The 25,342-nt window shown below is 39.5% G+C and overlaps 2 protein-coding genes across 2 annotated transcripts; one reads left to right on the top strand and one right to left on the bottom strand.

Moving 5' to 3' along the window:
• The first annotated feature begins 545 nt into the window (after positions 1-545).
• On the top strand, positions 546-7,389 carry TOPII (topoisomerase II). Its single transcript, XM_089138430.1, has 18 exons — positions 546-1,198; positions 1,747-2,039; positions 2,128-2,194; positions 2,288-2,558; positions 2,629-2,828; positions 2,917-3,126; positions 3,232-3,345; positions 3,447-3,557; positions 3,674-3,838; positions 3,965-4,306; positions 4,424-4,557; positions 4,653-5,007; positions 5,113-5,299; positions 5,386-5,435; positions 5,513-5,941; positions 6,029-6,319; positions 6,413-6,515; positions 6,612-7,389. Exons 1-18 carry the CDS (start codon positions 626-628, stop codon positions 7,079-7,081), a joined length of 4,365 nt encoding a protein of 1,454 aa, XP_088994556.1. The 5' UTR covers positions 546-625; the 3' UTR covers positions 7,082-7,389.
• Positions 7,390-10,946: 3,557 nt separating this feature from the next.
• Positions 10,947-24,212, bottom strand: LOC149001652 (protein OBERON 4-like). The gene is made up of 2 exons (XM_089138429.1): positions 20,677-24,212; positions 10,947-12,304 (listed from the first exon to the last, which is right to left on the bottom strand). Exons 1-2 carry the CDS (start codon positions 23,861-23,863, stop codon positions 11,733-11,735), a joined length of 3,759 nt encoding a protein of 1,252 aa, XP_088994555.1. The 5' UTR covers positions 23,864-24,212; the 3' UTR covers positions 10,947-11,732.
• Positions 24,213-25,342: the final 1,130 nt, after the last annotated feature.

Genomic DNA, 25,342 nt, shown 5'->3' with positions numbered 1-25,342 from the left:
TGAAGCTTATGGCTTGGTACATATACCTTGAAACCAAGGTTCCAATCCAACGGCCCAGTAGTTTCTACACATACTCTACCTCTAGGTCCTACTATAAAGAGATCCACGAAAAAGGTCGAAATAGGTAAACCAACCACAACCCCCTCTTCCTCGAATTCGACTTCAGTGCTGTGAACCGTCGAGATCTTGATCTCGACCAAGATTTTGATCTTGACCGTCCATTTTCACACTTTTCAAAAATGGACAGTCGAGGTTGAAATCTCTATTGAGATCTTGATCTCAACCATTCGTTGCAGATGACCAGCACCCAAGCAATTTTCCTCTTCCTCCTCCCAAAAGAAATAATTAAATAATAAAGGCTCCAGCGTTTTACTAAATATGGTCAAGGTTCCAAAAGAAGCTAAGTACAGCCATTCGATCTCGTAAACTTCATCCAGACCCTTAATTTCAAATGACCCGCCCAATTCAAATTTAAATCCAAATCAATCAATCTGTTAACGGATCTCTCCTTTATAAACCCCTAACCCTTATCCTGGCCGCTGATGCTTTCCGCCGATTTCTGGATTCTGTCCTTTCTCTCGCAGACACAAACTCGGTGTCTCCTTCACCACTTCTCGTCGCTGCCATGGCCGAAGTCAAGAAGCTTCCGTTGCAGACCAGCAACAACGCCAATGTTCCAAGTTCGCGTCCCTTGGCACCTTCTGGCAAGACCATCGAAGAAACTTACCAGAAGAAGACTCAGCTTGAACACATCCTTCTCCGACCTGATACCTATGTTGGATCGATCGAAAAGCACACCCAGAGTCTCTGGGTCTACGAGGGCGGCGAAATGGTCTACCGTCCGGTCGCCTACGTTCCTGGTCTCTACAAGATATTCGATGAGATCCTCGTTAATGCCGCCGACAACAAACAGCGAGATCCGTCCATGGACTCTGTTAAGGTCGACATAGATGTTGAGCAGAACTGCATCAGTGTTTATAACAGCGGCGATGGGGTTCCCGTCGAGATCCACAAAGAGGAAGGGGTTTATGTGCCGGAGTTGATCTTCGGGCATCTTTTGACTAGCAGTAATTACAATGATGCAGAGAAGAAGACGACTGGTGGGAGGAATGGATATGGAGCGAAGCTTACGAACATCTTCTCCACCGAATTTATTATCCAAACTGCGGATGGTAAGAGGCAGAAGAAGTATAAACAGGTGCGTACATTCTTGTTTCTGTTTCCTCGAGTTGGACCTTGATCATTGATTCATGCTGCTTATCCATTTGTTTCAATCTAACCTTAAATTTTGGATTTCTCGGGATAATTCAAAAAAATTATCGCCTTGTGATTTTCTCTGATTAGTCAAGACCTCGGCTTCATTTCTGTGGTGTTCTGCTTTTGAATGCATGTTGAATTACTTGGATTAAACTATAGTTGCTTTCTCGGGCATTTTCTCAGATTAGTCAAGAACTCTGCTTCATTTCTGTGGTGTTCTGCTTGTGAATGCATGTTGAAATTACTTGGATTAAACTATAGTTGCTTTCTCGGGCTGCTTGTATTGCATATTATTCCTTCACATCAAGAACAGGATTAATCTGGTAAACTCTGTTGTTCTTTCTGTTATTATAGTGATGTCTGTCCATTAAACTATTGCCATCGTCATTCTTTATTAGTCAGTTGTAATTGGTCTCCGTCATAGTAGTGTTGCACGCGTAACTGCAGAATCTTATGTTCTACAACGCTTAAAGTATCTACTTTATGAAGGTATTTTCAAACAATATGGGGAACAAATCCGAGCCTGCCATAACCAAGTGCAAGGAAGGAGAGAACTGGACCAAAGTAACATTCAAGCCTGACTTGTCTAAATTCAACATGACTCACCTCGAGGATGATGTTGTTGCCCTGATGAAAAAGAGGGTGGTTGATATAGCTGGATGCCTAGGGAAGTCAGTCAAGGTTGAGTTGAATGGCCAGCGGCTGCCTGTGAAGTCATTTCTTGATTATGTTAATCTCTACCTTCAATCTGCCTCCAAGAACCGACCAGATCCCCTCCCAAGGTTTGACCGTGTGAAGATCCAAATTGCTAGCAAGTACATTCTATGTTATTTAGTTCTGTAAATCTCATTGGCCTGATTATTTTACCAGGATGGTGGAAAAAGTCAATGAAAGGTGGGAAATATGCGTGAGTCTGACTGAAGGGCAATTTCAACAGGTAGATCCCTAAATGCTTTAAGTACATGAGGAGTCGGACACAAAATTATGGTCATGGATTCATATCCTTTAATTGCTTGGGTTGTTTTCTCAGGTCAGCTTTGTGAATGGGATTGCCACCATCAAGGGAGGAACTCATGTTGAGTATGTTACTAACCAGATCACAAACCATGTGATGAGCATAGTAAACAAGAAGAACAAGAATGCCAACCTTAAAGCACACGTAGTGAAGAACCATTTATGGGTATTTGTTAATTGTCTAGTTGACAACCCAGCCTTTGATTCTCAGACCAAAGAAACCTTGACTACTCGGCAAAGCAGTTTTGGATCGAAATGTGAACTCTCACAAGAGTTCCTGAAAAAAGGTTTGTTGCCTTGGTTTTTATTTCATCTGAGAGGGAATGGATTGTGATGTATGTTATCTTTGTGTTGCAGTGGCTAAGTCTGGAGTGGTGGAAAGTCTGCTTTCATGGGCAGATTTCAAGCAGAGCAAAGATCTTAAGAAAACTGATGGAGCAAAGAGACAAAGAATTACAGGTATTACCAAGCTTGAGGATGCTAATGATGCTGGAGGGAAGAACTCTGAAAAATGTACGTTGATTCTGACAGAAGGAGATTCAGCAAAGGCTCTTGCAGTAAGTAGTAGTAATCCAGTCAGTTGCTCCACCTAACATATATTAAATCTGGTGTTGGAATTGTGTTTCTTTAACAATGTGTCTACAGATGGCAGGCATATCAGTCGTTGGCCGGAACCACTATGGAGTGTTCCCGTTGAGGGGAAAGTTGTTAAATGTGAGGGAAGCAAGCCACAAACAAATAATGGAAAATGCCGAAATCCAGAACATCAAGCAGATTCTTGGCTTGCAGCATGGAAAGGCATATGACAGTGTCAAATCACTGAGATATGGCCATTTAATGATAATGACCGATCAGGTTTGGATCCTTGTATTTTCTTTCTTTCTGCTGTACTCCTGTTCTGAGGATTTCGTATACCCCCTCATTTTTTTCCCCAACTAAATTATTTCCTTGCTGTTACAGGATCATGATGGGTCTCATATCAAGGGATTATTGATCAATTTTATTCACTCATTCTGGCCCTCACTGCTTAAAATTCCGTCCTTTTTGGTGGAGTTTATAACACCAATTGTGAAGGTTGATATTAGTCATTTAAGCAACTGCCAGCCATTTTATTGACTTGAGTTATCAAAGATAGAATGCACTTAATGATTGTATCCATCTGTAATTTTGTACAGGCAACTCACAGAAATGGAAAGGTCTTATCCTTCTATTCGATGCCTGAGTATGAATCATGGAAGGAAAGTTTGGGGGGAAATGCCACTGGCTGGTCTATCAAGTACTATAAGGTTTGTCTCTGCAAATTCAAGGAAGAAGCCCAACTAAGTCCTAACTTGAAAAATGTCTGCTGACTCTGCTTAGGTTTTCCATTCCTCATTATAATCACATTTTGTTATCTGGGCAGGGGTTGGGTACTAGCACATCAAAAGAAGGCAAGGAATATTTCAAAGATCTTCAGAAGAACAAGAAGGATTTTTTGTGGGCAGATGAGCAAGATGGAGAAGCCATCGAGCTTGCATTCAGCAAGAAGAAGATTGAAGCAAGGAAGAGCTGGCTCAGGCAATTTGAGGTTTAATCATCCCAGTGATCCACATTGATGACTTTGAAAAAGAAAAGATATTAATTAACAGCATTTGGAAGTTAGGAATTGTATATCCACCAAATTATGATGTTGCCGTTCTTTCTGGTTTTGCAGCCTGGTACTTACCTTGATCAGAAAGAGAAGCTAATAAAGTACAGTGATTTTGTCAACAAGGAGTTGATATTGTTTTCCATGGCTGATCTGCAAAGATCAATCCCGTCTATGGTGGATGGTCTGAAACCAGGCCAACGGAAGATTCTGTTCTGCTCTTTCAAGAGGAATTTTGTGAAAGAAGCAAAGGTTGCCCAGTTTTCAGGTTATGTATCCGAGCATTCGGCTTACCACCATGGTGAGGCGAGTCTTCAAAGCACAATAATTGGAATGGCACAAGATTTTGTGGGAAGCAATAACATCAATTTTATGAAACCTAACGGCCAATTTGGCACACGGCACCAGGTGCGTTGAAAATTTTAATCCTGTAGCTGATGGTTGATAAAATTTGAACTCTTTGGAATTCTTCCCTCGTAATTGGGTTTTGAATCACTTGAATCAGCTACAATTTTTCTGTTGTAGGGAGGTAAAGATCATGCAAGCGCAAGGTATGTTTTCACTTGTCTATCTCCTATCACGAGGTTCTTGTTCCCCAAGGAAGATGATGTCCTACTGGACTACTTGAATGAAGATGGACAGTCTATTGAACCCACTTGGTAAGTTAAGACTGAAGAGGAGCAGATTGATATAATGTTTTATGAGAAGCTTTCAAGACTATCTGTTGCTAATATGTATGTCCCGTGCAATTCAGGTACGTGCCAATTGTTCCTACAGTTCTAATAAATGGAAGTGAAGGTATTGGCACGGGGTGGAGCTCATATATTCCCAATTACAATCCAAGAGATATCATTGCAAATATCAAGCACTTGCTAAATGATGACCCAATGGAACCTATGGATCCATGGTACAAGGGATTCAAGGGGTTGATTGAGAAAACAGCAACAAAAGAAACGGGGGTGAGCTATACTGTCACCGGGATAATTGAGGAAATCAATGAGACAACCGTTAGAATCACAGAACTACCCATAAGGAGGTGGACCCAGGATTATAAGGAGTTCTTGGAGTCTATAATGACAGGAAATGACAAAATTTTTCCATTCATCAAAGTAAATTTCTTTCTCTAGATCTAAAAGTTCCAATTGTTCCCTTTTTTTTCAGTCAACCGAAATAAGGCTAGTCAGACAGAGTTCTTACATCTCTTCTGGTGGCAGGATTACAAGGAGCACAATGATGACACAACTGTTGATTTTGAAGTCATCATGTCCGAGGAAAGCCTTTTGGCAGCCAAGCAAGAGGGACTGTTGAAAAAGTTTAAACTCACTACTTCAATCAGCACAAGCAACATGCACCTTTTTGATGCAAAAGGTGTAATTAAGAAATATGACACCCCAGAGCAGAGTAAGAATGTTACACTCCTCTACATTGTGCAGTATTATACTCAATATATTATTGTTACTATAATTGTTTTTTGTCTGTCACTGCAGTTCTTGAGGAATTCTTTCATTTAAGGCTTGAATTATACGAGAAAAGAAAGGTACACATCTATCTTCATATCACCTTACCCCAAGGTTATGATAAAATTATGTAAATTAATTTAAATAATGCTTGCAGAAAGTACTGTTGGAAAATATTGAGATGGAGCTGTTGAAACTCTCCAACAAGGTCCGGTTCATACTTGGGGTTGTGAATGGTGAGATCATTGTGAACAACAGGAAAAGAAGTGATTTGTTCCAGGAGCTACACAAGAAAGGTTTCACTCCATTCCCAAAGAAAGGCAAGGCTGTTGAAGTAGCAGTGGCAGGGGCAACTGAGGGTGGAGATGAAAACGAAGAAAACTCAGATATAGTGGGAAGCCAGGGAATAAAAGCAAGTGACTATGATTATCTTCTTTCAATGGCTATTGGAACACTGACCCTGGAAAAGGTCCAGGAACTCATCGCCAACAGGGATCAGCTCGAGGGTGAAGTTGATGAGTTGAAGAAGGCTACTCCAAAATCTATGTGGTTGAAGGATCTTGAAGCACTTGAGAATCAACTTGATGTATGCCTCAGTTATCTTCTTTTTTAATTTTTGAAATTTTTGTTATCTATTCTGTATTTTCGTGCCAACTAGTTCTTGTTATTTCAGGAGCAAGACATGAATGATCACCGGACAGAGGAGACAAGAAAGGAGTTTAAAAGACAAGTGATGAAAGAAGCAGGTATGCAAGTACCAAGACAACCACCAAAAAATCCACGGAAGAACAATACAAAGAAATCCATAGTAGTTGAGCCCATTACCGAATCTGTCGCTGCATCAAATAGTTCTGCAACAGATATTGGATTGGATTCTTTAGTGACGGAGAATGTTCCTGTTCCTGTTCCTGAGGGGGTGAAACCCAAAGCCAAAGCTGGAACAAGGAAAGCTCCTGCAAAGAAGGTTCGAGTCCCATGCTTCTCATTTGTGACGCTTATTTTCTGATTGTCAGGAGTAATCTTATGCTTTGCTTATTGTATTTTCTGTTCTTTCTAGCAAGGAAAGGTCAAATCGGTTGATAGTGATGATGATGAAATTCTCGATCTAAAAGATCGATTGGCAGCATATAATCTTGAATCCTCACCAGAGCTGTCAACAGGTACCACATTGATTCTAGAATTCAGTAGAATAATTTTGGTTCCTCCCATAATCACAGATTCCCATTATAACTTCTCTTTTATTCTTCTTTTCACAGAAATGGAGACAGAAGCAACCAAAGCAGCCCCGGCACAGGGGAAGAAACAACCAGGCAAGAGGGGTGCCAGTAAAACCACTGCCACCACAAAGAAGCGAGGAAAGGCCAACAACCAACCACCTGCCCTGTTGAATCCGAAGCTAATAACAGAGATTCTGAAGCCTGCTGAAAATGCAGGGGTGTCACCTCAAAAGAAAGTAAGGAAAATGAGAGCCTCCCCATTTAACAAGAAGAGTGGTTCAATGATGGGCAGGGTTGGAGGAATAAGCACTATTGAAGAATTGAGTCCTACTTCTGAAGATTCCAATGGGGAGAGTGAGGTTCAGGTTGATGTTGTGCCACCTCCATCTAGGCCAAGACCACTAAGGGCTACCCGGGGTAAGACCACGTATGTGATCAGTGATTCAGAGAGCGAGGAAGAACCTGCTGGTGATTCTGACTTTGAGGATAATGAAGAAGATTCTGATTAATTCTTAATTTCTTTGGCCACCTCAGAAAGACTAGTAGATTCTTACTTGTCTAAAATCTTAATGGTTGTGAAACAAGTTTGAAACTTGCTTATCTTGTAATCTACATTCTTATCTAGTGAATCTAAAAAACTTCTCCCTTCAACTAATTACCATGAAAAATAAGATTTTGAATAATAACAATGGCATGTTATGTGTGGTACTTGATTGTGCCTTGCCCTAGTAGGGGATGTGAAACTAATGCTATGCCCTAGTAAGATAAATTATCCTTGTATTGATGCCATAAGTTGTGTAGATACCCTGGTTCAAAATGGTGGGGTAGAAAGAAAAAAAACTGGCATTTGTAAACAGTTGTTTATGTTTTAATTTTTGCGTGTCATGTCCCATCTCAATATTAGAGTGAATGAGTGATATTGTTCTCACCGCCTGCATATCTAATCAATTAGATACTTTGTTGCATTCTTGACTTCCAATCCTTCAAGAGTATTTTGTTGTGTTTGTTATGTTACTCTCCTTCCTAGGAGGTGGGCTACCACTAGGGGTGTAAACGGACCGGATTCGGACCGGATAGTGATATATCCATATCCGCATCCTATTATTTCGGACGGATTCGGATAATATCCTATCGGTTTTCGGATGGATTATGTCGGATTCGGATGATAATCGGATAGTTATTTTCTTAAGTAGATTCTTATAAATGAACATAAATATAGATTGAATACAAATTTTTGACTACTTGTTTACATCTTTACCTTTTTATTTGTGAAGGTTAGGTTTGAAATTTAATAACAACTTTGGTAACTATTTTAGTAGAAAATCTAGAAAAATAGTCACATATCATAAGTAAAATTTATAAAAATAAGAATAATGAATTTAAATAAGTAAATTAATCGGATATATTTATCGGACAAATAATATTCGATAAAAAATGGGTATACCATATCCGCATCTTATTAATAATCGGACGGATTCGGATACCTCTAAACGGATATGGATGCGAATTCGGAAGCGGATTTTGGTTATCCATTTACACCCCTAGCTACCACTACTACTATCCTCCATTCTGTAAGCAAGGTGTCAAGTCTTGCTGAGATATTGCATTTCACTGGTTGTCGAAATCAGCGAAACCGGCGAAATCTCAGTGAGCCAAAGATTTATGTGTGTGACTAGACTTAAATGTCTAAGTAATTTTCTATTAAAAAAAACAAAATGTCAAGTCACTTTTTCACCACTCCTACGTGTGGCTACAACTGCAACTGGCAATTCAATTATTTATCAGATGGAAGATTGCTACTCAGACAAGATGAGCTTTTATCTCTTTGGCACTGGCAGTCAGACATTCGTCTTCTCCTTCAGTTCTTTAGTTCTTTTTCATCAAAGCAAGGATTTTGACCATCAAGCTAAACATGGAGATGATTTGTTTGGTTGATTGAACCGAAGAGGCAAAGAAGATCATGTAACACGAACGTAATATATAGTAGCAGCACATCTAGGTGGCAACCAATCTGTCTCCAGCAACATTTTGCAAGTTTGGTGCCGATTTTCGCCGATCTTTCATAGATTTGGCATCTTCTCGACAATTTTCCGGTGATTTTTTTTAACCTCGTTTTTCGGTACATCTTTTAGTTTGTTACTCATCGAACAGGGTGAAATTCGTCAGATTTCAAGTGATTTTTTCCAAAATGTTTTACCATGCCTGTAAGTACTCTTTTTCCATGGATGTCTTCCATGAAGCCTCTTCCTATTATACCTTGACACCTCTTTAGGGGGAGAATACTTCTAGAGAAATGTGTTGATTGAACTAGATGTTTTCTCACAATTGATGACATGAAACAACAGCTAGAAGAGGATGTGATGGAACAACAGCTAGAACAACCATCACCACCATCACTAGAAACGTTAGACATACATAGCGAGGGGGAGTTGCAGACTCCTAAGGGGTACCTTATAGACACAAGAACAACAAACTCATGTTTTGAAGACATTCGCAGACGTCAACAAGAGACCATTCCCAACGCACCCTTACCATTAGAAAAATCATCTCCAGCACCAAAGCCTGACCTCCACATGCTTCACTTCCTCCCAATAAGGATCCTTCTCTTCAACAACCTATACCCCTAAAAAAAGTGTTAAAAATAGAAAATGCACTTATCCCATATTTTATGTTGTCTCTCTTAATTCTTTCACCTTCCCATTGTATTTTGTGCCTTCCTTTCTTTTGTACCTATCCCACGGAAGTGGCAAAAGGCTCATGTAGATCTATGTGGAAGGCATCAATATTGGAAGAAATGAAAGCACTTAACAAGAATGGGATGGGGTAGCTTGTGGTTCTTCCTCTGGGTAAGAGACTAGTTGGTTGGAGACAGGCGTTTGTGATGAAATAGAATAGTAACATATTTGTTGAAGCCAGGTTGGTAGCTAAAGGATTCACCTAGACACCTAGGATTGATTTTCAGATGACCTTTGGCAGTTGGATGTGAAGATGCCTTCTTATATGGAGAACTAGAAGAAATCTCTATGAAAGATCCTCCTAGTTTCTAATAAAACTTGGGTTAAGGTTTTCAAGTTCTGATGTGTACAATACATGTTAAAACAATCTTCCCGAGCTTGGTTTAGGTTGATTCTGTAAGGCAATGATGTTAGTTGGATACAGCCAAAATATGTCGATCACACTCTTCATCAAAATAACAGGTCCTCAAGTCACCATTCTCATTATCTACTCAGTTGATATAGTTGTCACAGGTAAAGATGACAAAAAAAAAAAAAACTCAAATTAAAGAAATTCATGAGTTAGGAATTTATAATAAAGGATCTAGGAAAATTGAAGTATTTTCTAGGGATTGAAGTTGGCTAAACATATATTTTTATCCCAAAGAAAAATATGTCTTAAGACTTATTATCTGAAACATGCCTTTTAGGGTGTGACCAAGTGATATTCCTCTAGAAGTTGCTACTCGACACGAAGGAAAAGGACCACCTGTTAACAAAGGTTAGGATCAGTGGTTAGTGGGGAAACTAACATATCCATCTCATACGTGACCTGACATTGTTGTTTCTATTAGTATTATGAGTTAGTTCATGCATGATCCACATCCAATCATACATCTACTATATTCCAAATCCTTCATTATCTAAAATCTGCTCCGACAAAGGTGTAGTCCTATCTCCACATGATCTTCTTCATGTTGAAGCTTATAATAATGTAGATTGGGGAGGTTTACATAATAGAAATTCATATCAAGGTATTGTACCTTCATCGATAAGAATCTTGTCCCTTAGCAAAGCAAGAAGCAGAATGTTATCACACGATTTTAATGCTAAAGTAGAATTTCGAGCTATGGCTCAAGGATTTTGGAGTTGTTCTGGTATGATGTCTTTCATTCGGTTAATCATTTATAAGGAGATCAAAAATTACAAACCATACCCCCCCCCACCTCCAAAAACGACGAGTTGAAATCCTCTACATGCGAGAGTAAGGATTATGCTCCCCTTGCACCCTCCACCGTAGATTTAGGAGAAGCTACCTGTCTTCCATCTTGTCACTATTCAAAGGTAGAGACCCCTTCTAAATGCATGATGAAAAGGTGCGATAGCACAGGATCTGGACTCCAAAAACCACCACCCAGAATGGAAATGATGAAAGGGTGTCATAGTAAGGATCTGGACCCCAAATGGGAAAACTATATTGATTCAAGTAGTCCTGATTTGGTTACCCAAAAACGCAACAATCCTTACACACGAAAGCATGGATATCAGAATTTAGTTGAGGAGATAAAAAAAAAAAAAAAAAAGGCAGATTGATTCATACCTTTACGATGATTATCCCCTCTAAACTTCTTTTCTCCCAAACTATTATAGATCAATTGTATCAAAAACCGTACGCATTTGGCTGGATTAAATTCCTAAATCAATCCGTAGATACACCACAGGACAATATAAATGGGATGTCTAAGAATTTTTTTAACTGAAAAGTTTAGGCATAGAACCGCTTCAGCACAACCAAAGCCAACCCTCTACTCATAATCAAATTCAATCCACAATTCAATTTGCACAGAGTTGGATAGATTCATGCTGATTGTTATGGCCATTTCCAGCTGATTCCATCAGATTCTGAAATGATCCAAAAGATTAAGAATCTACAGAAAACAATCTGATACCCGATTCCCGCCCAGATGCTACAAGATGACTATATATCTAGTCATACTTGATTACCAGTGAAGTTGAGAGGAAAGAAATCACTGGTAAAACTAAATAAAATGAAATAAAAAAATGTATTTATAAAATTAGGGATTTGGAAGTACTCAAATAGGAGGGAAGATTGAGATTAACATTTACTGCAAAGAACATAAGATGAAAACTATCTGGAATAAGACAGCAATGGAGAGAATTCTATACTTCTTTTTCAAGTCTCTTCCACAAAGGAAGCCATTCATAACAAAGGTGGAGCATTTTCTGTACAAACTCCAGTTAGGGTGCCAAAAAGAGAAAGAACTAACCTGATAAACTAAATGTACAGCTATAGACCACATAAACAATAAGGGGGATGGGAAGACTAAAAGCTAAAATTGGGTTATATAAACCTCAACACTAAGGAGTTAAGATTACCTGAGATTCGCAAGAACCCCATGAAACACATGCACCTCTGTAAGCCACATTAAGTACTAAGGTTTCTTTTTGCAGTTTCCATTTTTAACAATAGATCTCTAATTTCTGCTTCCATCCTCATCTTCATATTGAAGTACTCGAGGTGTGCTCTCTCTAGACTTTGCAGTTCTTCAAGCTTCTGTCTCTGCCTTTCCTCAGCCTCAGCAAAACATAACTTTTTAATTCGGCTTGCATACTCTTTTTCAATATTTTCACTCTTAGCAATTGCGATGCGTTTCAGGCCTTCAGCCTCTCTTCTTGCATCGTCTGCACGTGCTTGGAACATCTTTGCCTCTGCCTGTTTGATTCTCACAATGCTTTCCAACTCATCCATCACAGGTCTCTTCTCAGCACTGTGCAAGAACTGCAAATCCTCACTACGCCGACCTCCCCGCTCCCAATCCAAGCTTGGACAACTACTGCTGCCATTTTCTAATCGTGGAGTACGCTTTTCAGTTGAAACAGATGTTAACCACATGGCTTCTTGATTTGGTCCCAGAACCCCATTGCCTACATCCGGATTTCTATGAGATTGCTCCTTTCCAGAAGATGTAGAGGTGTTGCCACACTTGGAATCACTATCTGCAATTAGAAAGGAAAGTAACAGAGTTAAACAGCAATGTCTTTGTCTCAAAAAACAATCAAACTACACAAGTAAATATAAAGTTCAAATGACATAAGGCAGGCTTGTTTGGAGCTGCAAATACTTGTCCAAGCCTCAAGTATGATGCCAGACCATCATGTGCCAGGACTGAAGACCACAGGATCCAGATCACAACATAGACCATGAAGTATTCTTTTGAATGATATGCAAGTAAAAAGTTCTTTTGCCAACATAATAGTGGTTATGCCATGTTATCGCCTACCAGTATAAATTAAATAAGAATCTTTTAATTTGAAGGGTGAAGGAGAACTAATTTTTCTCACTCATTTTCAAGGTCTGAGTTGGCTTCCTTGTCCAAAAAATTTGGTGTATGCCATGTACTCAATTAGCTGTGCTTCTATCATAGAGCAAAACCCATAAAATCCTACTATCCCAAGTGCCCGATCATATAGGACAGTCCTGGCAGTCACCTACGAAAATTGAAAATTTGACGCTTGACAATTATGCCCGTGCTTGTAAATTCTGTGTGGTGTATGTCATATCACAAAGATATCATGGGGAAGCCCTCATGTTACACACCAGCTCAACTGTGCAGCTACTTTGTAACCTGATATAGATATCCAGAAACATACCCAGAGATTTATAACCATGAAACTGATGTAACCTCCCTGTATCTTTAAATCTTCTTAACATCATTATTTTATTCTCATTCAAGCACGCTTCATACTAAAACTAAACAGTTCTTCAGGGATACTTAAAACAACAAAACCCAAGGAACCCATCTGCATCTTTCTATCTACTTGATCTCTCTATTCTACTTTGTCAGGTGTCGTTCATCCCAGAATTACATAAAGTAATCACTACTTTCAATAGTTCATAGTAGCTACATCAATCAACCAGCTTGGTAGACTACTACCTCAAATAACAAATGCTTACCAAAGACCACACAAGATAACAAGAAGAAGCAAGCTGATGTCACTTATTTTGTTGAGACCAAAAGTTCTCTTCACATTTAATGGGCAGATCACTCACCAACAATAGTTTTATTATCTAATATGCAGATATCAGTAAGACACCCAAGAACACCCAAGAGAGCACCTAATGATTTGTCACACCTAGTTGTGAACCAGTGAACTATAAAAGCAGCATAATGGTCATTTGAAAGACAAAATCAGGGCAAGGGAGAGACTTTGTTTATGGCCATGTGTAGTTGCGACATGTCATAAAAAGGATCCAATTATTGACTGGACAGATAACTTGGTAACTGAAAGAAACTTTTTAAAATTACAAAAACCAATCCCCAACTGAATTAAATTTCAGAAAAGAGGGCCTCTTTCACAGTATAGTGAAAAAATGAGATTGACAACCCTTGCCCCCATTCCTTGCTTTTCTCGTCATCCATATTCTCCTTTTTGGTTTCCTTCTCCATCAAATGCAGTGTTTCATCTCTTCCATCTTCTGTTGGAGTGGCTTCCATGGAAGACAAGGGTAGTGTAAAGGTGGGTGTATGCCATAATTCAGCCAATGCAAGTGAGGAGGTCTTCTGTTGGAGTGGCTTCCATGGAAGACAAGGGTAGTGTAAAGGTGGGTGTATGTCATAATTCAGCCAATGCAAGTGAGGAGGTGGAAGAGTTAATTATATAAATAAATAAAATAAAAAAGCCACAAGGAGGTGAAAGAAGCCACTGACAGTGTTGCTCCTCTTTGGACTGGAGGAATCCAATTGATTAAATCTTCTTTCTCTATTAGCTCGTTAAGATTAACCATTACATGGGGATGTGAATCAAATCGAGTCTTGTATTTCAATGGTAAATTTGAAGAATTTTTGTTCTCAGCAAAAGGTACGAAGCTTCATAACTTTGTTGAAGGCCTAACAACAACTATCATCCATGATTTCATGATGCTCTGAACAATCATGACATTGATTCGGGAAGGGAAAGGCACAAGTGACATGCTTAATCTTGAGAAGGCTGTAACGGTGACTACATCCCAATGCTTTCGACTTATTGTCTACCTTCCCAGTGGTTCTCAGTCACTGCCTCCCATACCTTCTCAAATAAAAACTCATTATTCTTCCATAATCCATCTCGAAGCTCAAATGAAACTCTTGTTCCAGGTTATTGGTCATTCAGTAATGAGCATATACACATGCAAGATGTGCCCCATACACATGAAACTAGGTGGGAGATGCAGATCTTGCTGTTTTCAGAAAGCAGCAGAATTAAAATAAAATAACTAGAAATAATAGAAAGCTGAAAAAAGAGAGAAGAAGTGGTGGAGAAAATGGAGAGTTGTGCAAGATGCAGCTCTCCCCCTCAGTAGTGTATTTATTATTGAAAAGTTTCAAGATTAGAGAGAGCTTCAAATAACCCTAAATTTGGTTACAAAATCTTCAAATTGCTACCATCATAAAATAAACTTGTTTGATACCCATGTAACAAGAAGAAAAAGAAACAAATGTCCTTAAAGTATCGCTTGCTAGTCAAGCTACATACAAATAGAAAGTAAAGAAAATAGAAAGTAATATCCTAATCTAGTGAATAGGAGCTAAGGAATAAAACAAAACCTATCTACGGTGGACCCCACAAAATGTGGTTGCCACTGAGGTGATAAATCATGCATATCTTAACACTCCCCTTCAAGCTGGAATATACATGTCAAAGGCTCCAGCTTGGAATAGCAGGAACACAAATTAAAAGTTTCATCAATCTTAAACAAAAGTAGCAACAACAGATGCTGATAAACACCAAGAGAACCTCACACAGGAGATAATCAACAACTTAATCTTCATGTCAAATGAACCAGCATCTCCAATGGTTATATCATGAGGAGTAGGTAATACCCAAGAATATCCAAAACAACAGATAAAATGTGAAGCTCCAATTTGTTCGCACATAAGCTCTATGATAGAAGGCAAGTAGTAGGTAAAAGAATGGGTAGGTAAAGAGCAATATAGATAACTACAAACCAAATAAGTAGGTAAAAGGCAGTATGGGTTACTGTAGACCAAGTAGGCAGGTAAAATGCAGTATGGGTTACTGCAAACCAAGTGGGTAGGTAAAATGCAATCTAGGTTATTGAACTTGATAGGTAAAAGTAGTATGGGTTATTGCAGATCATGGTAGGAAAGTAAAAGGTAGTATGTGTTACTACAGACCAAGTAGGTAAGATGAAACAACCAAGTGGATCGGTGTTGCTGAAGCATACCATCTAATAGGATAAAGATCTTCACAAATAATACTCTTCAACAAATCTTGAGTAGAGTAGATATGGAATAGGTTTCCAATCTCCCCCTCAAATTTAGCATTACTTGTGGCAATTAATAACCATGTCTGAAAAGAACTGTAAATAAAACCAGATATATCTTTAGAAAATAATAGCAAATTGATAGCACTAACAACAAGATGAATCAACATCAATTGTAATTCATCATGTAAATTCATTAATCTTCATCAAAACCTTAATTCTTCTTCTTATATGAACTAGGGTTTCACCACAAAGAATAAAACCTTGAAACGACTCTCAAGGCGACAACATTTATAAATTCAGAACATGACCTGTAGTCCCTGCTTTGATACCATGCAACAAAATTAAAACAAAAATAACTAGAAATAATAGAGAACTGAAAGAAGAGAGAAGAAGTGGTGGAGGAGGGAATGGAGAGTTGTGCAAAATGCAATTCTCCCCATCAACAGTAAATTTTTATCATATATCCCTAAATCTGATTACAAGATCTTCAAATATTACTATCCTAAAATAAACTTGTTTGATATCCAAGCAACAATAATGAAAGAAAACAAATCTCCCATAGTATTGCTTGCTAATCAAGCTACATAAAAGTAGAAAGTAATATCCTACTCTAGAAAATAGGAGCTAAGGAGACAATAGTCCAATCTATGGTGGACCCACATAATGTGGCTGCCATTGAGGTGGTAAATCACGCATATCTTAACAGAGAATTTTAAATTCCTTTCAATAAAGTAAAGGCAGTCAAGACAGAGAAGTCAACCAAGACAGAGAAGATGGATCTGTTCACCAGAGATGAGGAAACCAAGGAACAGAGGCAACAAGAACATGGGGGGATGACGAGAAAAGCAAGGAAGAAGAGCTAGGGTTCTCAATCTCTGTTTTTTTTCTCAGTACTGTGGAAGAGGCCCTCTCTTTTTTTTTCAATTTTAATTCACCTAAGTATAGGTTCATGTAATTTTAAAAAGTTCTTAAAATTGATAAGTTCAGTTACCAAATTATGAAGCCAGCCACACGGCCACAAACAAAAATTCAAGGCAAGGAGGTAACTGTCACCTGGCCTTCTAAAAGTCACAGGAAGTGTCTAGCTGAAAAGAACCTAGCTAGGAAGCACCTAGCAGCTTCACAAACATCCACATTACCACTACAAGTACAAAGATTCCCTACCGCAATTTTGGACTGACAACAATTCCAATATGATAAGTTGTTGGAAGTGATAAACCACGTAAAAACAAACTTATCCAGAATTTTAGATTAGTTTCAGAATCAAAACCATTTCATAAACCGTATAGCTCCCCTTGTAAACTCAGGGATCTGGTTATTTACAAATCCCGCCAATAACTTTAACTAATGAGCCCTTAAGAGTCATATGGGTCCACCAGCAGGGGTTCCCAACCTCGGGACCACACCAATTGTATTGAAACCCAACCTGAGGCTACATCATGGAGATTAATCCACATGATTTACTCCTTTCAATTAAAATTCATTTCCGTACGCTGCTAAAAAGACTTCGTGATTTTCAAACAAGGCTCATTCATTTTTGGAGAAGAAGTCAAAATATTGCTGATAATATTATCTGCTTCTGTAAATGAAATGTCGAACATGATAGAAGCTTCAGAAAACAGAACACGGGTAGCAGAAATGTGGTTATCAAAAATAAAACCAAGCTGAAGTAAACGGTCTGATCAAGATTGAAATTGAGGAATTGATTGATGGTCCAACAGCATATGTGAAACCTCACGATCATATTCCAATTAGAAAGAAATCTCTGCCAATACCTAGAGATCATAGTGGTTGACCGTCAGGTTCATTGGACCATCACCCCCATCAAAACCAGAGACTTGATCAAGAAACGGCAAAAGCCAAAAAAGTGAAAGACATTCTCCACCATAAGTTTGTTCTTCCACAAAATTTGCAGACATGGATGCAACCCCAAAGATTCATAATCCGCATTGCAAACAAGCAGCTACCCTCATTCCATCTTTTGAGTACTTCAATACATGCCTGTATACAGAACTTCTGAGCAAATTTTCTAACACTGGCAGGATTGATGCAGGAACAGTTCTTTGGAACTGGACAAACCTGTTTGAGAGTTCCATTGACGCAGGGCATACTTTTGATCCAGCAGCAGGCTTTCAAAGAAGACCCAGCCCAAGTTCAAGACTAGTCCAGATCTGTCTATCCTGGACTGTACTAATTCCAGCCCTCCTGGCTAATACATGGGAGTTCTACAAGCAGTCAAAACATGGACCGAGACTAGTATTTTCTTGTGTCTTCTCATATTCCTACAGTCCTAAAACTTTTTCATTGCTCAATCTTGTTTTTTGGTTCCCAAGTCTTGAGAACAACTTTCTACTTCATTTGGTTAGTATATAGGTCTAGGACCCATTTTCTATGTTTAAGGTTTTGTTACTATAGCTGGGACCAACAGACACCATACATAAAATGCAGGTAGCCAAGAGGCTGTTCAGTCACCTCCTCCCCTATAAATTAAAATCCTAGGAAGCTGTTTGAAGCACCTGAATTCCTTTTCTTTTTTTTTCTTTTTTTTTTTTTTGGGGGGGGGGGGGGGGGAATTGTGATCCTGCACCAGGATCAAGGAGGAACTCCCTTCAATCATGACCTTAGTTGGGCCCTAACGCCAGCAACCACAGACTCCGAGTTGACCTACTCAACTATCATAACCACCATACTATCATTCATCTTCACCACCATCAAAAAATTACAATCTGAAGTCTCCAACTTCTAAAACATCTTCAGATTTCTCCAAAATTGGGTTCTTTATTCTCCACCAGAAAAAATCTGTGGTTCCTTGACATCTAGTCTTGCATCATCCAGACAAGAAACAGGCCGAAATTGGCATATTGGTCAAGTATAATTAAATATTTGTCTTTTTTAGGATGATTTAGAAGTCTAGATGTAGGATACCTCATTTCCTTGGTTGAGTTCTTAGTTCCCAAGTAAAGAATTTCAGTGTCTTTTGCTAGATGTACAAATGTATTCACCAACATTAGAGATGGGATAATAGATTGCGTTTGAGATTTCTCTAGGGTTGCAATTGTAGTAAGCTGGTGGACTTCTCCCTCACCTTTACCAGCACACAAACAGCACAATTGAAGACTGCCCTCACTCATCTCTTCATTCTCCTTCAGGTAATGGGCATAATATCACCACTCTGCAACCTGAACTAAAGCTCTTCCAGAAATCTTGTTCTGTTATAAAAACCAAGTTTATGCAGAGACCCGGTCGTTCTTCTACCATTTGCTGTGGTTTCAGCAGTTCATCTCCTCCTTTGGTTACTGTTAGGGTAGGTATTAGTAGCATTCCATTGGGCTGTGGTTTTCAACCTTCACCACAAAATATCAGTTTCTGTATGCACCAACAGTAAGCATCAACAAAGGAGAAGATGCATCCTCTCAGACAATTCTTAGTTTCCTTAAATTATCTCCTCCCATCCATGGTTTTAGAACTTGCCCTTGGTGGGCCAAAAAACCGAGATATCTTCAAGTTGGACAAAAAGTTTATCCCATATTGAACCAACTCGGTGCCCCATCTTGTTGAGTTTTTAGCGCTTTTGGGGCTGGCAATTGCCATACAGCCTATTTTGGGCCTTCTAAACACATTGGTGGCCTCAGATTGATCAAAAACAATTGTAAACGTAACTTCTATTTTTACCCTAAGTTTGAAACCGTTGCACTAAAGAAGTGAAACTGTAGACTTAGAAAACACAAAGCATATATGATTTACTTAATATATAAAGGTTTAAACTCAAACAACTATGATATATTGTACATCACGACTAATCTCATCTGGAAAATCAAGATACCTCGCAAATTCTCGAACCATCCTCCTTTCCTCTTTAATCTATAACTTATTTTTGCCAACTTCCAAGTTGACCCTGCTCAATAAATCAAAACTTTGATAATTTAACTCCCTAATAACCCCTCCAGGAATCTGCTCATTTACAAACTTTGCCAGTACATAAAGTTCTTGAGCCACTTAATACTTGTGTGGGGTCTATTAGCGACCCAACAGGTTTTCCAACCCCAAAGTTACATCAGTGACATAACATGTTATTAAGATTTCAGTACTTTGTCAACTCATGAATATAAAATTTGCAAATTTTCAGCTACCACATTCAACAACCGTCCTACAACAAAACACTCGTTGTGAAATGATTGTGCAAAAACACAAACGAAGAAACAATTTTACAACCAACTCTTAGTGATCTAGAACAATAGCATGCCAACAGAAGTGTGAGTGGATTCTAGATAGTCTCCACAAGATTGACACAAGAAGCCACTTACAATAGAGATCAAGGAAGAAATCTAAAGAACTGTGAAAGATGATGAATATCTGAGAGCATTTTTGCACCATACATAACTTAACGTAACATAAAAAACCCCAGTTGAGTAACAAGAAGAACAGAATGATTTGGCTTGTCAAACTGAGAAGACTGCTTTATTTATTATCATAGACCATTACATATCTGGATAGAAATAAAAAATTATCCTACCATAAACAAAATGTGCATAATGAACCTAGATATTCTAGAATATCCACGTCAGGGTCACAGGTCAGTTTTCAACAGCTCCAAAGTTCCATCATGAGACGCATTAATCATCAGACACCTAAAGCATTTTGTGACTTCTATCAACATTACAGATGACATTAACATAACAAAAGGGACATGTGACAACTGGCCTTTGAGGGACATAGAGGTGATGAGAACAAAAGTTGCATATATACAGGCAAGGAGTAATTAATGGAAATAAAGCCCCTGAATGGAGATAATCCAGATTGATGGAGTTAGAAGAGCTAGGGGCAAATCTAAGATAACCTTAAGAGAAGTGGTGAGAAAGGATATGCATAGTTTAGGCCTTGAATCTAGCATGGCCTTAGAAAGAGCTGATTGGAAGGCAAGAATCCATGTTGCCGACCCCATTTAGTTGGGACAAGGTTTGATGATGATGATGATGACGATGAATGCAGTTGACTAAAAGAATATCAAGAGAGAGAGAGAGAATCACAAAGTTAAAAATATATGCAGAAAATGGTAGAGAACAAAAAACTGCAATTTGTTTTCAGAAGCTAGAGAACATACCAGTCAGGAACTCCATCATTTTATTATAAATGTCTGACACACTGGATTTATTTTTTTCCAGTCTTGCTTGCATCTTCTCAGCGACATCATGGAGTTGTTTACCTCGCACATCATTACTTGCAGAAAAAATCCTCTTAACATATTCAAGCTCTTTGGAAAAAGTCTCAGCTTTCCATTCCTTTGCACAAGTCTTGAAAACTTCTTTCACAAAACCAAACATCTCAGATGGGTGATCACAAGCAACACAATGAAATCTCATCTCAGTTGTTCCTTGGGCCCCAGTCACACTACGCCCATTTCTAATATAAGATTCCCGTAACCCACAACTTGTGTGGCACCAATGAAGGCAGACATCACACCCTACCCAACTACAGGTGTTGGATGCCAAATCAAATTTTGAACAAACAAGGCACATACAAGCACTACAGAAGCCACTTTTCTGTGCACAAACTTTGCAATCACATTCATCCACTGGCAGGGGACTGCTGCAAGCAAGATTCCTGCACTTCAAATTAAGAAAGATCTCAGCTAAATCAGATAAAGAAGTATCCTTAGCCTGGTAAAGAAAATCTTGAAGTCCAGTCTTGAAAGCCACCAAGATCTCCAACTGAGCACGATGAGCCTTTGATAGCATATCTAAAGTAAGGTCAGATCTGCTTTGCAATGCCTTCTGATATGCACACAATTGTACAAGCTTATCTCCATTCACTATCACCTCACGAGCACCCTCCTTTAAACATGCTATGGTCTGTTCCGTCATTTCATTAAGTTTCCTGGCCATTGATTGTACTGGCTCTGAAATTATCATGGCAATATTCCTCTCTATGAAACCAGTTCCACCTACAACAAGTTGCTCTATCTCCTTTTGACTACTACTACTACGAAATAAACTGCCAGCACCTTTCTCTCTCATTACCCGTTTCTTATCCTTGCTGTATTCTGATCTAGCTTCAAGAGAACCAACACTATGCGCAGGGGATTCATCTTGGTTCCTTGATGGTACACCCGGAAGACGTCTTGGCAGACTTGACTGCCGATCCAAGGAAACAGGTACACCTGAGGTTCCCTCAGAAATCTTAAGATGACTTTGTCCCTTCATGGTTTGGTGATTTAAAATGCCTTGTGATGACTGAGATGCATTGCCGTTTAGTAGAACTCTTTCATACAATGGAACATCCTTGCGCCTAGGCTCATTTGATGACTGTCCCTGCCAGGAGCCATGAGAAATTTGATCAACTCCCTGAAATATAGGATGACTGCCAACTGAGTGTTCATAGTTGTCAAATGAATTCTGCGTTAGAGAACAGCTGGGGTTATGAACAAATGGCTGGGAACCTGAAAATGAAATTGATGCAGTAAATCCGTCAGACCCAGTCCAAAATGTGGAAGGCACAGACTGAATGCTTCTTAAGTGACTGGGGGAACCAGGAGCTGGCTTCAGGTCATGGGAATCAAGTGCTAATGAAACATTTGGTAAGCCAAGAGAAAGCTCAAGTGGTTCCATTTTAAGCTTATTAACTGCAGAATTGGTTGTCTTCTCTTGTCTTGTTGCAACAGGAATAGAGAACAATTCAAAACCCCTACAGCTTGGTCCTTCCATTCCATCTTCTCTTATGGCCATTTTATCTGTTTCCATCCATCGACCATCTTCCATGGAATTAGCTTCATCAGACGAGGACACTGCAAGACTTTTTCCTTTATCCTTGGAATTTTGAGATGGCTTATCAGTTATGAGGTTCAAAGTCAACCTAGGTGTTCCATTTTCCTTGGCAGCTTCCTTATTCGAATTGAGCCAATCAATGTCCTCCACTTGAGCTTCCAAATCTATACCTTTTCCCTCTTTGCAGTCCTCTTCCAGAGGCAATGGCTTCTCAGCATTACCATCCTTGATTGCTCCCTTGTCATGCTCACCGGGCATCTGGTCAGAGAGGACAGCAGACTCATGATCTTCCTTTGCACTTGTTTCTTCTACACCCACACCACCTGCAGCTATTGCTTCTTTGTTCACACCCAATTCCTTATCAGAGTTTTTCTGATGTTCAGAAACCCTATCCGTTTCCTTTACCAACTCCAATTCATCATTAGAGTCTTCCTGACGTTCAGGAGCCCCATCCATTTCTTTTGCCACCTCTGTCACTGTCTGTTGTGTCCCATCCTCCGGTTGTCCATCACAAACATCTTCCCCATTGAGCTCCATCTTCTCTTCAGCTGATGATTTCTCTCCTTCCTTCAAATCCATTTCTGACTCAACATGGTGTTCACTCTCCCCTTCCTCATGATTTTCCTGGTTTGCTCCTACTAGAGCTTCAGCATTTTGATTAGATTCAGGTTCAGCAGGTCTGGTTTCAGGTTTAAGTTCAGGTTCAGGTTCTTCATGTTGGGAACTGGGGTCAACTTCAGCTTCAGTTGGTATAGACTTGGCTTCAAGAGTTGGTACGTTTTCGGCTTCAGCAGCTGGCATAGTTTCTGCTTCAGTATATGGTATAGTTTCGGCTTCAGGTTGCAGTTCCCCTTCTTCCATCTCACTGCTACTCCCACTCCCACCCTCCTCTTCTTTGTTCTTCTTCATATCAAGACTCTTGGACTGTTCCCCACCAGAATCCTTCGACCAAGAAGGTGACTTAAGAACTTCTCTGGAACCCTGCGGCGACTTTACATTCCCTCTTTCCTCAGAAGCAACTCTACTCCCTCTACCAGAGTCGAGGTTAAACCTCGTATCTTCGTCAACATCTTTGCTTCCACTAAACCTCCGCCACGATGAAACACTGTCTTCTCGCCGTAAACGGTCCCTCTCTGACCTAAAACCTTTGGGAAACTCTCGCCTAGAGCCAGAAAAGCTCTCAGACCGGTGAATCCTCTCACCAGCATAGGAATTTCGAGGTGAAGAAAACGGAATATCCCTATCTCCGGAATCCCGATAACGATCAAAGCTCTTTCTCCTCTCGAAACCATCAGAATCAACATCCAAACGCTTCCGTAATGATCTGGAAATCTCACGATCATCTTCTATCGACCTGTCGTACCCAGACGACGAAGATAAACCCTTCCGTCCATTCTCAGCTTTCGAATAGAAACGCCGATGCGATGACGACCGTTCTGGATCTGGATCTCTTCTCGTCCAGTCTTTACAAACCCCTCTTTCACCAACCGAATCGAGATCATCAACATAGGATCTCAATCTTTTCATATTTAATTTACAGCAAATTAACCAAAATATCAAAAATAGTAGAACTAAACCGAACAGGAAACTAGATGCGAGCTCATAAAAAGTCTAGTTTCCGGAAGCCCTAAGATTCCAAAACCCTAGCACTCCATTGGAAAGAAATCAATCGAAAACCCTAACAAACGAAGGAACAAACGAACCAGGAGACACAAAAGTGTTACCAGTCATAGAGATAGAGTCAGCAGCCGGAGAATACTGGTAATTTCTCGTTGGAACGTTTACCTCCAACGATTTTCCGGCGAGAAAGAGCTAATCCACTGATGTTATCCATGAAAACTGAAGAAGAAAAGAAAAAAAGGAAGAACGGCGAAAGAACATGTTTTTATGGAGGAAGAAAGTGGATCTCTCAGTCAACGTATTTAATTGGAGATGACGTAGGAAAGAGTAAAGGACGTGGAAGGACTATTCTTGATTACGCAGCGTGCGCCATACGCATACCTAATCATAGGGCGACCGCATACCATAACCTGATCTCACCCATCCAATAGTCAATTACCCGACCCGCTCTGTTGTCAATAAAATTGTCGGATTTGGAAACAAAATCAAGTTTCCGGTTCATCTGATTCTTTCTGGCTGTATTTCTCACAATATCCTCATTAATGAATAACCCATAAAGAATCTGAATGTTGCACCTAAATTTGACTCCTTGAGTCGACTATGATCGATTGGTTCCATAGATTTAGCTCAAGAATTTGTTCACAAAAGATAAAAGTGAGAGCGGACCGACTCTGGAGGTCGAAAATCTGTTTCCTAAGGTCAAGTTAGATTTAAAAACAACATCATTCTGAGATTAAAAAGCTAGAAAGCTTTAACAAAGAAAGTGGGAGTATCACCCAAGGTCAATGTTGAGGAAGGTCAATCTATCTACTAATACGTATAGAGTTGAAGTTCCAAAGGTATATTGGATTCCTCGACTACCCTTCTTCTTGAGGCCAGGATCAAGACCCTTGTCCTGACAATATTTAAATCTCTTCCCAGAGGTATGGGGTGGATCCCCCAACCTCGACAAAGAAGTCTCAAGGTTGAACCCCCTCGGGTTCCTAAGACATGGAGTCAAGCCCCTCAACCTTAATAGATGTTGTCTAGAGTGTTGCTCCAAAAACTTGTTCGATGTGCAAGCGAACCGACCTGTAAAACATGTTTCTTGCCTGGTTGGTCAGGTAATGTCTCTGATGATCAAATCAGTGGAAGCACACAACTTTAAAAAGAAAAGAACACTGGTTGTAAAGCTTATAATGCTAGAAAGTAACCAAAGAGTGCATACTTGATTATGACAATGTGATAGATTTAGATAGTTACCTACGTAGTGGTTGTAAATGCCGACCCAGACTCTAGTTGTAGAGTTCGACTAGGACCCCATGATTCATTTAGGATTCCTCGATTGGACCATCATTCTTATCCCGAACCTTGAGGAGGTTGATTACAATTCAAACAGTATATATT

Source organism: Hakea prostrata, chromosome 10 (genome assembly GCF_041222555.1).
Source record: "Hakea prostrata isolate BN-2017 chromosome 10, UWA_Hpros_2, whole genome shotgun sequence".
NCBI lineage: Eukaryota > Viridiplantae > Streptophyta > Magnoliopsida > Proteales > Proteaceae > Hakea > Hakea prostrata.
The sequence above is the reverse complement of the archived record's forward strand: the minus strand, read 5'-3'. Positions and strand labels throughout refer to the sequence as shown.